The 13550-nt window shown below is 36.8% G+C and overlaps 2 protein-coding genes across 2 annotated transcripts in view; both read left to right on the forward strand.

The window, feature by feature from the left end:
- The window catches only part of LOC106514209 (nuclear receptor coactivator 7), a gene marked incomplete in the record, with an annotated part of 4639 nt that extends 3047 nt beyond the window's left edge, over positions 1-1592 (forward strand). The window contains 1 exon segment of the mRNA XM_014003361.1: positions 45-1592. Within this exon segment, the coding sequence (XP_013858815.1) occupies positions 45-183 (139 nt within the window).
- Positions 1593-12130: 10538 nt separating this feature from the next.
- The window catches only part of LOC106514208 (nuclear receptor coactivator 7), a 7211-nt gene continuing 5791 nt past the window's right edge, over positions 12131-13550 (forward strand). Inside the window, exons 1-2 of the mRNA XM_014003360.1 lie at positions 12131-12153; positions 12242-12289. Coding sequence (XP_013858814.1) covers positions 12288-12289 — 2 coding nt within the window. The 5' untranslated portion in view covers positions 12131-12153; positions 12242-12287. The remainder of the gene's footprint in view (positions 12154-12241; positions 12290-13550) is intronic.

Below are 13550 nucleotides of genomic sequence, written 5' to 3' on the forward strand. Positions count from 1 at the left end.
TTATTTCATAGATTTGGTAATAAGTTGGTATTCTTGTTTTACAGAGGTGGCTTTGCCCTGTGGCTGGATGCTGATTTGTACCATGGAGCAAGTTTTTCCTGCCCTACTTTTCACAACGCACCTCTGTCCACACATGAAGACTTCATTGTACAAGACATTGAAGTCTGGACTGTCCTGAACTGAACAACCCTCTTCTTTTGTCTGCTCCCTTTATCAGGGCTCGCCACAGAGAGCTAACTCACAGTGCAGATCTGGCAGTTGGTTTTTAATGTCGGATGTCCTTCCTGACACAACCACTGACCACCATGCTACCACAGCCCACATGTGTGGAGGCCACCATCATGGGCACCTGGGGGAACAGTCCCCGCTCAAGGGCAAAGAGTGGAGCAAAGGAGGGCGGAAGAAGGTGTGGGTGCTTTATCTTCTTTTCCACCCACAGTTGTAATGCAATACTTTTGAGATTTGATCCGACCATCCATTGCTGACCTTCTCTAACCTCTGCGCCATCACTCCATTGAAACTGTCCTTTCTGGAGTCGCTAACATCCAAAAACTGTTTGCAGTTTAGCCACTGCTTTATCCCGTCGTGTCTGCTGTTATTTCCTGCAGATTAGTCCTCGTACAGCACCGAGCCTTTTGAACCGGACCGGGACTGTTGCTTGGTTGAGCTGTGACTGTTAGAAACACGAGGCCACAAAAAGTCCTGTGATTCAGGTTCCTGCTGCTCTGAACACTACTGGACTCTGGGACTGAGGTGATTGTGTTGTAGTTTGATTATGAAGAGAATTATGACACAACATTCACTAATTATAGTTATGTCATTATGACACAACTATCACTGCAGTTTCTGCATCTGTAAAAGATGCAGAAACTATAAGCTCCTTTCAGGTGTAAACATTTGATTCAGTTGTATTTATTGTGAAACAGGCAGAAATATTTGTGAAAATGAGACCATTTTTAAGACTTTTATCCAAACCAAACCATAAGAGGTTTGGTTTGGATTCTAACTCCATTTAAAAACTACATCTGTGAGTGAACACCTAAACAAGAGAAACAAAGCAGAAGTTTACAGTTAACAGTTTTCTGTAAAATGGGAGATGAGGAAGTGACCATGGTTATTAACGGTCTGCTCTGTTTTGTGTAAATGGATTTGCGTGTCAGTTTGTAATTGTTTTAAAAAAACAAAAACGTTTGTTTTTTTTATGTTTTTTTTTCATTTTATGTTTGTTAAAAGAGTTAAAGGAAATTTTGTAACTGATTAACTGAATATTAGATGCAGTAGAATAAGAGTTTGCGTGTGTGTGTTATCATGTGTTCTTTCTTTTAGCCTAAACAAAAATGAGTTACGTTCTATGTCTGATGTAAAAGGTAACACCTCCAGGGGTGTAACCAGGAAGAGAAATACATTATAAGCTCTGTTCATTATTAAAGTAAAAAGAAGTTGTCAGAGTGTTACAGAGTCTCTGCTCAGAGCAGGGCAGCTGTGATTTGTTTTGTTCCAGCCCAAGGCCTTATGGTGAGGCCTGTGCTGCAGTTGCTGTATGAACCTGATTGGAGTGAAAAGATTGATAATAAAGTTTTAAGAAGATTCCAGTGGATTACTGTTTATTCGGTCGTGTCATTTTGAACAACACAGTTTTTCCTACTCTATAAGATTTAAATTGTCCAAAAACTGAAACAAACGAGTCAATCAAATATGTTTTGTCTTTAATTTTCTTGTGTTTTTCTTACTTTTTTTGTAAATCAGATTTTCCAGTGCTGGCGCTGCCATTGTTTATGTTGTAGAACAATAAAAAAATGGAAAATCATCTCTTTTTTTGTTTGTGATTCGCATAATTGAAATTTTAATATTCATAGCATTCGGATATTTTATTTCTACAAATTTAGAGAACAAATTTAAGTGTTTTGAATTCATTTAAAAAATAAATATTTAAATTTAAATATATTTAACAAATAACCACTAAAGCCTGTGTTGTTTACAGAACTCAGAGCTTACAAGGACACCAGTGGTTCTGTTTAATAATCTGACACCAAATAAAGTCTGGTGAAAACTTAATTTCTCCTTGAATACAAAAAATAAAATTAACTGATGTTTCACTGAGTTAAAAAAACAACAGCAAAAACTTATAAGGTAATACATCACATCACCTTTTTATGTACAGTAAAATACTTTTTTTCTTCATTTCATATTTTATTTCTTTAAAATTAGATATAATTTTATTGTTGTCATTCAAACCCCAGCTCATTAGTAGATAGTACTAACAAGCAATAAGCCACAGCTGTGGAGATACTGTAGGTTTTTATAGCTTATTTGACCAGAACTTCCTTGAATAAGAGACAATGTGTACCTTAGTGAAATTGTTTTAAAGAACATTCTGTGAGGAAAATTAGAAAGACATTCCAAAACTAACAACTTGATAAGGATTTGTTTTTCAAAGTGCTTCAAGAAGATTTTTGATCTTAATTTTTGCTCTATTTTTTTTAAACACACAAAATCAAAAATATGTATTTGTTATGGTTGAGGACCTGTGAAAGACCAAACCTTTTCAATGGTAAATGGGCTGAACTTATAAATCACTTTATCAAGTCTCCAAAGACTCCAAACCAGTTTACACTACAGATATTCACCCACTGATGGTGACAAGCAAGGCTGCCATACACCAGCATCACCAGACCCTCTGACCACCATCAGTTTTACTGTATATGATGGATGGATGGATGGATGGATGGATGGATGGATGGATGGATGGATGGATGGATGGATGGATGGATGGATGGATGGATGGATGGATGGATGGATGGNGGATGGATGGATGGATGGATGGATGGATGGATGGATGGATGGATGGATGGATGGATGGATGACTGAATTTCACTTCTTTCACGTCGTAGGGCCTGCAATAGTTTGACGGCATCAACTGATAAGAAGTGTCCAAACTAAAACTTGGACCTAAATGATTCAAGCTGAACTTGATATTGTTTAATAAAAACTGCACGAATCAGCAATAATTGTGCTGATAAAATAATTGACTGGAAAAAAACTGGGCAGATTTTATTCCATTTCTTTTATTGTCATTTTAAAGTAAGTTGTTGAGTAAAGAACCGACCAATGAGTCACGTATCATTTTTATGTGCAAAACATATTTGTTTTAATTGTCAGAGACGATTTGGTTAAGACAAAAAAAAAACAGTGTTTACATGAAACATATTAGAAAGCAGCAAAGCAAACAGAGCTCACAGTGCTTGACGTCAACTGGGGAAAATCTAAAAGATAAGAGCTGCATTTTACAGTGTTTTCTTTGGACAAAAATCTATATATATCCATAAAAATGTGTCCCTCAGATGTTCGTTCAATAATCACATCATTCATACAGACAAAATAAAACACTGAATACATTTATTTAAAAATTAAAATTGAATTAAAATTTTCTAAAAAAAAACAAAAAAAAGTGATTTTTTTTTTTAACATGCTGAAGACTTTGGCCTGACTGTGAAAATGTGGCTGAATAGGTGAGACGTCCGGTTGGAGGTTCATGCTAAAACTTCTGCTATGACTGTCATGGTACAATATATCATTGATGTCTACCTGCTCCACCCTGCTGAAATTGTACTGACTAGTTTCTGTAAAAAAAACAATTAAATACTTCATTTACAATTAAATATTGAATAAACCTCACTAAATAAAATGTAGGTGCTTTAATTCCTTTACGGGAAGCCAAGAGGTTCAAAACGTTTGTCATTACAATTAAGATTTGACCAGCAGAGGGCGCTGTTAGCACACAAAGCCTTGAGAAATTAACCTTTTTAAGACCAATTAGAAAGAAAGCTTCAATGATTCTGTAGGCTTCTTCTGACCATCACTATAGATTTGTTATTGTGTGCTTATTTTACTTCCATATATTTTTATTACATGTATCTCAGTCTAAATTTTTGTGCTATTGCAACAATTTGTTTATCAAGAGGATTCTGCTCCTTAAGGGCATGCAGGTTATGCCTTTTGTTACTTCAACATTTTATACTTTTTGAAATATTTAGCATTTTTTCTGATTGAAAATGAATGGAACTGTCTTCAACATCCTTAAAACCTCTTAAAATGTTCATAAGTCTTTACTGTACTTTTTGCCTTTTGTTCTGGTTCTGCTTTTTAAACTTCTCTGTGTTAATGTCAGCATTTTCAGCCTCTATTTTTTAGCTATCATTTTGAGATTTCTGCTATTCCTCTGCTTAAATGTTTTGTACATTTTTTCAGCTAATTAAAACATGTTATGCTTCTTTCAGCTGCTTTCTGTTAAATCCCTGAATGCAGCATGACTCACAGCCCACGTCGTTGCAGAAACTTTTATCAGCGCTGCAGCAGAGAAGAGATTCAGTCACTGGGAGAACTGGTGAGGAAAGTCAGGATAATGGATGAATGGAAACATGAACGTTTTGGGGGTTTTTTTTCTCACTTTTCCAATTAAATGCATCTCCATACTCTTCACCACAGTGTAGGAACCCTATAAATTGGGCATGCAAGCAGAAAGAGCCACACATAAAGTTTATTGTCATTGTTCTAGCTCACTCGATTTTTGATCCGTGTGCTGGTTTTTGTGTAGGTCAGTGAAACCTTTACTGATTAATTCTGACGCAGAGTCCAAGGGTGAGTGTAAAACAAGCTTCTGATGTCATGTAGATGCTGCAGAACTGTCGTTTGAAATACATGTCTGATCACATTCTGAAGCTGGATCATACTGCCTTTTTTTTCCACTGATACAAGCCTGGCCCTGATGTAGGCTTTATTTGACTATTGTGCTGATAAGGGATTGTGTCTGTTTGAACGTGCACTCATATTTCCTGCAAACATTTTTTGCGGACAAGCCCATAAATTTAAGGATAAAAAAAAAAACATGGAGAGATTATTATTCCTCCATAGGTTCGACAATGAAGCTTCAACATATCTAGTGGCAAAAGAAATTTAGTAAAAATCTTAGTTCTGCTTAGAAAACAGGACATAATAAGAGCAGATAAAAGTGTCACTGATATTCTGGGGGACCCATTGTGGAGAACATCTTGGAAAGTCACAAAAACTCAAAACGTTCGAAGTTTTATGTCAACAATAGATGAAGATATAACAATAAAAGAACTTCAAACTGTCATAAAACCATAGGATACCAGAGGACAATACATGCTTTGCCATGTTCCGACAGCATCCAGAAGAATCATTAAATATTGTGAAACCATTTAATAACATTTGGAGAGAAGGCACCATACCAAGAAATTGGGGAAAGAAAACATTTTGCCATTCAATAAACCAGGGAAAGATTCTACTGACCCAAATAATTACAGTCCAATAGCTTTACCATCCCATTTAGTATGTAAATGAATGGTGAAAGTAGTTAACAGAGTAGCTGAAACACAAAGATGTTGTAAGTAATGGTCAGTGTGGTTTCAGAACAGGTTGATGCCATTGTTATTTATGAATGTAATTAAGAGAAAACTTTAACAATAAAAGAGCTGATAATTATTGTATTCTTAGCCATCCAAATAACATATGGGCTGCTAATGTGGAAGATTGTATTACTGAAAAATAAGTTTCTTTAAACACAGAAATATAAGAGAGAAGGTTGGACAGGACTATTCAAAAGATTTTAAAGTGTAAGCGTGGAGAAGCACGTCACAGCGGAGAGCCGTTAACCAATATGCAAATTAGCCTGCAGTACCACTGCTCTACCCATATGKGCASCAAAAASACGTTTTTAGACCAYATYTTACAGATTTGYKCAAATACYCACAAAAACATCAAAATTAGCACAGAAACAGTACTATATAACATTTTAGACACATTCTAGACAGTTTATCAGCTAAAAAAAGTTAATTTTGGGGTAAGTTACTCTTTAAAGCAGAAAATGGTACAACACAAGGGAGTGTAACATTATAGTAGGAAACGTTTTCTAGATTAATTTTGTTTTTTGTTTATTATTTCCAACTTGTTATTTCTAGATTTTCATTCCAGTTCAGTAAAACCTATATAACCAGACAATAGTCACATACACACTGACTCAAGATTTGTAAACTTACTGCCCACAGTAGGTTCCATTCCCGGCTGTGAGGGGTGAGGGTGGGGCCTCTCTGTTGGTTGCACTGAGCTCAACAGTAACGAGATCTGAAACGAATCATTTAATGAAGTGATTGGAGTCAGTTTGTTCACTCAGATCATTTCTTCATTTGAACTATCATTTGTGAACGACACAACACTGTCCCACATGTCCCTCTTCACCGTATGCACCTCAAACTGGAATTCTCCAACCCTCCTCTGAAAGAAAGGAAATGTAAGAGTCATTTGACCTTTAGTTATTTACACATCGGTAAGATCCTCACCATACCTTCACAAGTCCTCTTGTTGATGCTGTTATTAAAAACATGTATTACCTTTACCCTGTGTCTGTGACTCATTTCAAATCCCAGAACATCAAATTCTGCTTGAAACTACAGCCTAATTTGGCAAAAACGACAGTGTTCAATGGAAGTGAAAACAAAGGCCCTGTTAAAATAACTCCGGGACACACGTGTTTTCCTCACAGTGGAACAATTCACTCCTGTAATATTTTCTCACAGCTGATCATAATCTCTAATGAAAAAAAAGTTGTAAAACAATTAAAGCATCACCAGGTTTTGAATTGTCAACCAGTTTCTGAATAATTCAGTCTGCCTGACAGTGACTATTACTAGAGTTTAGATTTATAGCCAGATCCAAAATTCATGCCAGGTCAAAATTATAAAGCGGGTAAAATAAGTATTGAACACGTCACCATTTTTCTCAGTAAATATATTACTAGAGGTGCTAATGACATGAAATTTTCACCAGATGTTGGTAACAACCCAACTGATCCATACATACAAAGAAATCAAACCATAAATGTCCAGAAATGAAGTTATCTGTAATAATGTGGAATGGCACAGGGAAAAAGTATTGAACACATGAAGAAAGGGAGGTGTAAAAAGGCATGGAAAGACAAGACACCAGCTGAACTCTCTCAGTAATTAGAAAGCAAGTCTGCCCCTTGTCAGTGCAAGTTAATATCAGCTGGTTCAGTCCCAAATGATGGCCAGGTATCACACAAGAACCATCTGATGATGGGTAAAAGTAAAGAGCTCTCTCAAGACCTTCACAACCTTATTGTTGCAAAGCATAATGATGGCATCGGTTACAGAAGAATGTCTAAACTTCTGAAGGTTCCAGTGAGCACTGTTGGGGCCATAATTCAGAAGTGGAAAGAACATTATTTCACCATAAACCGACCACGACCAGGTGCTCCTCACAAGATTTCTGACAGAGGAGTGAAAAGAATTATCAGAAGAGTTGTCCAAGAGCCAAGGACCACTTGTGGAGAGCTTCAGAAAGACCTGGAATTAGCAGGTACGATTGTTTCAAAGAAAACAATAAGTAATGCACTGAACCACCATGGCCTGTATGCACGCTCACCACGCAAGACTCCACTGCTGAAGAAACAGCATGTTGAAGCTCCTTTAAAGTTTGCTGCACAACATTTAAACAAGCCTGTGTAATACTGGGAGAATATAGTCTGGTCAGATGAGACCAACATTGAACTGTTTGGATGCCAGAATACACATCATGTTTGGAGGTCAAATGGCACTGCACATCAGCCCAAAAACACCATACCAACAGTGAAGTTTGGAGGTGGGAACATCATGGTGTGGGGCTGTTTTTCAGCATATGGTACTGGCAAACTTCAAATAATTGAAGAAAGGATGAATGGAAAAATGTACAGAGACATTCTTGATAAAAATCTGCTTCCATCTACCAGGATGATGAAGATGAAACGTGGCTGGACATTTCAGCAAGACAATGAGCCCAAACACAAAGTCAAGGAAACTCTCAATTGGTTTCAGAGAAAGAAACTAAAGCTGCTGGAATGGCCCAGCCAATCACCTGACCTGAATCCAACAGAAAATCTATGGAAAGAACTAAAGATCAGAGTTCATAGAAGAGGTCCACGAAACCTTCAAGATTTGAAGACTGTTTGTGGAAGAATGGGCCAAAATCACACCTGAGCAATGCATGCCACTAGTTTCTCCATACAGGAGGCGTCTTGAAGCTGTCATTGACAACAAAGGCTTTTGTACAAAGTATTAGATAAATTTCAGTAAGTGTGTTCAATACTTTTTCCCTGTGCCATTCCACATTATTACAAATAACTTCATTTCTGGACATTTATGGTTTGATTTCTTTGTATGTATGGATCACTTGGGTTGTTACCAACATCTGGTGAAAATTTCATGTCATTAGCACCTCTAGTAATATATTTACTGAGAAAAATGATGACGTGTTCAATACTTATTTTACCTGCTGTATGTCTGATGATCTGTTCAAGTTGGGGCAGCATTATATACAAGGATTAGATTTTTTGTGCTTTTTAAAACAAGTATTGAATTATAAACACGCAAATATGGTAAGTAAAATTATATCGTGGCTTTACTTTGGGCTCGATCCTCTAAAATTAAATAACCATGTCCGATCAGACTCGGACACAATGTCTATGAGCTCGGGCCAGGAGTTTTTTAAGTCTAAAAACTCTATATAAATGATTTCTGCATGATGTGTAGGCCGTTTGTGTACACGTCATGCAGTCATTTTATTTGACACAGAAACCTTTTAAATTCATCTCTAAGAGTGAAAGCCTTTTAAAACACCAGCCAGTGTTTCATGGGAAACCACAACTTTCTTAAAATCACATGCACATTACAGACAGCTGCCAACAGTTTTTCTGTGCTAAATCTCTAATAACCATAAAAACTGTGAACAGCAGAGTTGTGTTTATTATTTTCAGTTAATTAGCACTATATGATTGTCAGCCAAGTTGCACTTTGCATATTCTACATCCAGTTGATGAAACTGTAGGGTGAAGAAGGAGGTCTAGAAGACAAATTTATGCTCGACATAAGAGCTAAGTGTCTGTGTGCACGTGTCTGTTAATGAAACACTAAAATCCCAGTGCCTGATTGTGACCTGGCAAGACAAATACAGCAACATCACTGGTTTTATTGCTATGTGTAAACAGCAAATCACACCATTATCATGAAAACGTGTAACATTTCCACAGTCAAGATTAGAAAATCTCTAACGTTTCCAGAGATGGTTCACGTGTAAACTGGACCTGTTTGGCTACGACAGAGAGGATTTGGTGGAACTGGAAGGAAGGTTAAACAACAATAACTCCACACCCAGCTGTAAAGGAAATGATGAATGTGTCCGACGTGCATGATGTTTTGCACAGTAAAAACACATACCTGACCCAGTTACAAAGAAACCCCATGTCATTTTAATAAAAATATTAACATATTTTGAATTTCTAACTTTTGGAATCACTTCTTAAATTGTGAATTAAAAAAGCATAGATTGTATTTTTGTTATTACTGTATTCTGTTGTCATATAAACAAATCTAAGAACATTTCTACATCCTAGCTACACAATGAGCCTTTCATTACAAAAAGTAAAAAAAAAAAAAATCTTTTTGTTTCTACCATAAATAGGTCAAACAATAAAGATGGAGTTATCAAACACTGTTCAGTTCTTGTGCACATGCTCATGTTTAGGACTGTATAAGGTGAGCATATATGAAATCATACAGGTTTTCTTCTGGTTGCACAAATCAGTGTTAAAAATTATAAATGCATGCACTATTTAATGCAGGTTAAGTGTACACGTCTGGTTAGGATGCCTCCTGGACGCCTCCCTGCCTGATGAGGTGTTTCAGGCATGTCCCACAGAGGAAGACCCAGGACACGCTGGAGGGACTGGGAACGCCTTGGGATTCCCCCAGATGAGCTGGACCAAGTGGCTGGGGAGAGGGAAGTCTGGGTCTCCCTCCTACTGCCCCCGTGACCTGACCCCGGATAAGAGGAAGAAAATGGATGGACGGACAAAGTGTGCATATGTGCCTCTCTGTGTTATTGATCTTGTTTGTGAGATACAGCAAACACAGTCCTAAATTGATTTTCACTCTACTTTTACTTGTACAAATTTAACAAGTTTGATTGTTGACCCCCTGATTGTCTTCGCTGCAGTTCCAAAGGATGATGCCAAAAAATAAAAAATAAATTAAACAGCTAGTTAAGTTTGCTTTGAGTGTGGGAATACTCAATATTTCAGATGCAATAGAAACCTGTCACAAATAACTCAGTTTGGACAATCACAACAATCTTGGTTTGAAACAAACTAATAGAGCAGGGAAATTTCCCAACATCTAAAGCAAGTCAAATCTCAAAAGATTTTTAGCCGTTCAAGTGACATTTATATTTATACATTGCTTCAATTGTGCTTCGTTTACCTCAGAAAGTCTATCAAGTAGTTTGTTGCAACATGTTGCACACAACAAATCATTTGTTACGGACCTGTTGCAACCGGACTTGATGGCTCATTACCATAACAACAGTAAGCTGACGTCACCCCCCACCCCACACACACACACACATGGCCTCGATCCTTTCATGAATGATAAAGTTACAAGTTCTTTCAGGCCTGAAGTGTTTAGTAAAAACTGTTCAGGTTAAACAGCAAACACGAATGTGAAAAAAACGAGGTGGAGTCGCTTCACATTCCACGTCGACCTTTTTTCCCCCCAGGAGAGAAAAGTTCACACATCAAGGCATGTGACTGCGACAGCTCATTTGCTGACCTTGTTGGTAAACATCTTTTAAATGACTCACATGACAGATGGGTCAGACAGTGAATCATGTGACAACGACCTATATGTGCGATTGTTCCAGCCATGACTTGAAAAGCCTGAAACTCCTCCCCATTAAAAAGAGCAGAAGACACCTTTTGGATGAAAGCTAAAATGTCTTTTAGAGACGAGGGATGAAGTTGCCTTTATTTTAACACTTAGGACTACCTGTCTACTGCAGGTAAGATACTGACTCTTCACAACACAACTCAAGTATTCTTTCACACATCGCTCCAATTAACTTTGGTCTTAACATTGATGACACTGTGGCTCTTAAACCTTGAGGGGTTGATTATTACAAAAACGCTCGAAAAAATTTTATAAGCAAAGAATAAATGAATAAAACATCTCAACAAAAAGACCACATGTGAAGCAAATCATACAGATTTGATTACAATGTTTTCAGATTATTTAGCAGTTTGTTTTTTATTTCCTGTGTTCCCCACAACACCTAATATTCAAAAACACTTACTTACAAAGAGTTGTTGTTGATCATATTTTTTTACTCCAATCAATATTAATGTTTTGGCCAAACCCTGATTTCAGGGCTTGGTACTAAAAAAAAAAAAATCATGTTTAAGTTGTGGCAGAATTGGGTCATTTTACCCCTCATTTTACTCTGTATGTTTAATAAAAATCCACTTGCCATATACTGTAGGTCACTTAACACACCTTGTTTCAGCTGCTTTGGCAGCAATGGAGTTTAATGTACTGGAGTAAACTTGGGAAAACTCTTGCTTACAATAGCTTATAGAAACAAAAATGGTGACAAAAAAACTCATTCTATTTTTTTTAAATAATGCATTCAAATAAAAATAACATAATTGCAAATATAAGTGGTAAAAGTAAAATTTGAGATTCATGAATCTGTTCAGTCAGTTTAATGCCAGTTTACTACGGACTGGCAAAACTTTGGCATTTTGTAGGAAGTGTTGTGTTTAATTTTGTTTTTAGTGTGGACAGGAAAACCGAAGGACACATGACACCAGAAGGCAGAAAATAACTTAGGGATTGTCTAAAACTTGCAGCATCTGGCTGTATCTGTGCACACAATTTAACAAACAAAAATTTTAGAATCCTAAGAACTCAAAATTTACCTTAAAAAAACAAAAAATAAATAAATAAATTGTACATGCTTTATTTAGCCTCTCAGCAAGAAGGTCGCTTGCGTGTTTGCATGTTCTCTCCGTGCATGCGTGGGTTTTCTCTCCAGGCACTGCGACTTACTCCCACACACCAAAGCCGTGACTTATTAATTGGTAACTCTAAATTGTCCCTAGGTGTGAGTGAGAGAGTGAAAGGTTGTTTGTCTCATTTGTCTCTATGTGTGGCCCTGTGATGGACTTGCGACCTGTCCAGGGTGTACCCCACACTGTGAATGCTGGATATGGGCACCAGTGACCCCTGTGACCCTAAAAGGAATAAACGGGTAAATTATTTATTATTTATTGACAGATATATTAAGATTTCCTCAAAATGTTGATTTTTTTTTAATTTTCTTTTCTGAATTGGTTTAGGAACAACAGTCCCCTGCCCTTCACGACATCCTACAATGGCAGCAAAATGTAAATAGATTGACTCAGTTTTGCTGCAACAGAGAACACAGGAAGCCATTACTATCCTCATCTCTAACAGATTAATATCAGTAAACTTATACCTACACAGAACTGTTAAAATTGAGTACTCCATCATTGCACAGTCACTGTGAACATGTGAATAGAGGCAAAAGGGACCCAAAGCTGATTTTCCACTGACACTGAATGCACAACAAAATGATAATCAAGCAACATCCTTCAAGACACCAAACTTTCTATCACCCTACCTTTTTCTGTCTCTGAACCTTATTTTAACACACTAATTATCGCATTGAAACTTAAGAATAAGGACCCAGAACATTCAATTGTAATATCAACCAACTTTAGCTTTGATTGTTCAGCTACTCCATTCTTCAGGTAGTGGTGTGGAGCGTTCGGCTGAAAAGTGGAGGGTTAATGGTCAAAGGAGCTTATCTCGCCAATTGATTGACTCCTATAAAATGCAGAGATGACAAACTGAGTGGAAAAGTTGCTTCAGCTCTGCGCCTGAAAACTAGCACTTCTATTTTAGTCATTAAACTCAACGCCTTCATTTTCAGTCAGTCATGGGAATTGTCTACAGCGTTGGAGAGTAAGTAAAACAGATCATCAAAATGAGTTTAAACGATGTGATTCTAGTTCCTGATCAGTGGTTTGAACAACAACTTTTAGCTTTACAATGGACATTTTGTGCAGTGTGAGATACGTAGCCATTACTGTGATCCTGAATCCATTTTATTCAAATGAATAGTCTGGTCATTTTTGAAGTATGGAAAAAAAATAAAAAAAAATAAAACAATGCAATAGTGGTCCTCCAGGCTAGGCTAATGAATAGCCAAACAAGTGCCAGTTTAATAAAAATAAATATATTAAGGCTCATAAACACCTATTTTTAATTGTGCAAGAAGGCTAATGGCCTGAACGTGTACGTTGCTTTAATATTAAACCTCAACATTTTTGCATGACAGCTATGGGGCCAAGTGTGAAATAAAATGTTAAAAATTCCATTAATATATTTTCATTATTTAGCTCACTCTCTAAATGTAACACCCTAGTTTAAAAGTTTCCACTAGCATTTTAGTGTTATTTAGCTCACGATTCGTGCATTTTGCTAATTTTTACTAAATGTTAAATTGAAATGTGGAATTCTAAATCTAAATGTTGACATTTACATTTAAGTAATTTGGAATGGAATGCAGCCTTTGTCGTCGGTTCTCAGCTTTTGTTGTGTGTGTGTGTGTGTGTGTGGGGG

Source organism: Austrofundulus limnaeus, unplaced genomic scaffold (genome assembly GCF_001266775.1).
Source record: "Austrofundulus limnaeus strain Quisiro unplaced genomic scaffold, Austrofundulus_limnaeus-1.0 Scaffold18, whole genome shotgun sequence".
Classification (NCBI taxonomy): Eukaryota; Metazoa; Chordata; class Actinopteri; order Cyprinodontiformes; family Rivulidae; genus Austrofundulus; species Austrofundulus limnaeus.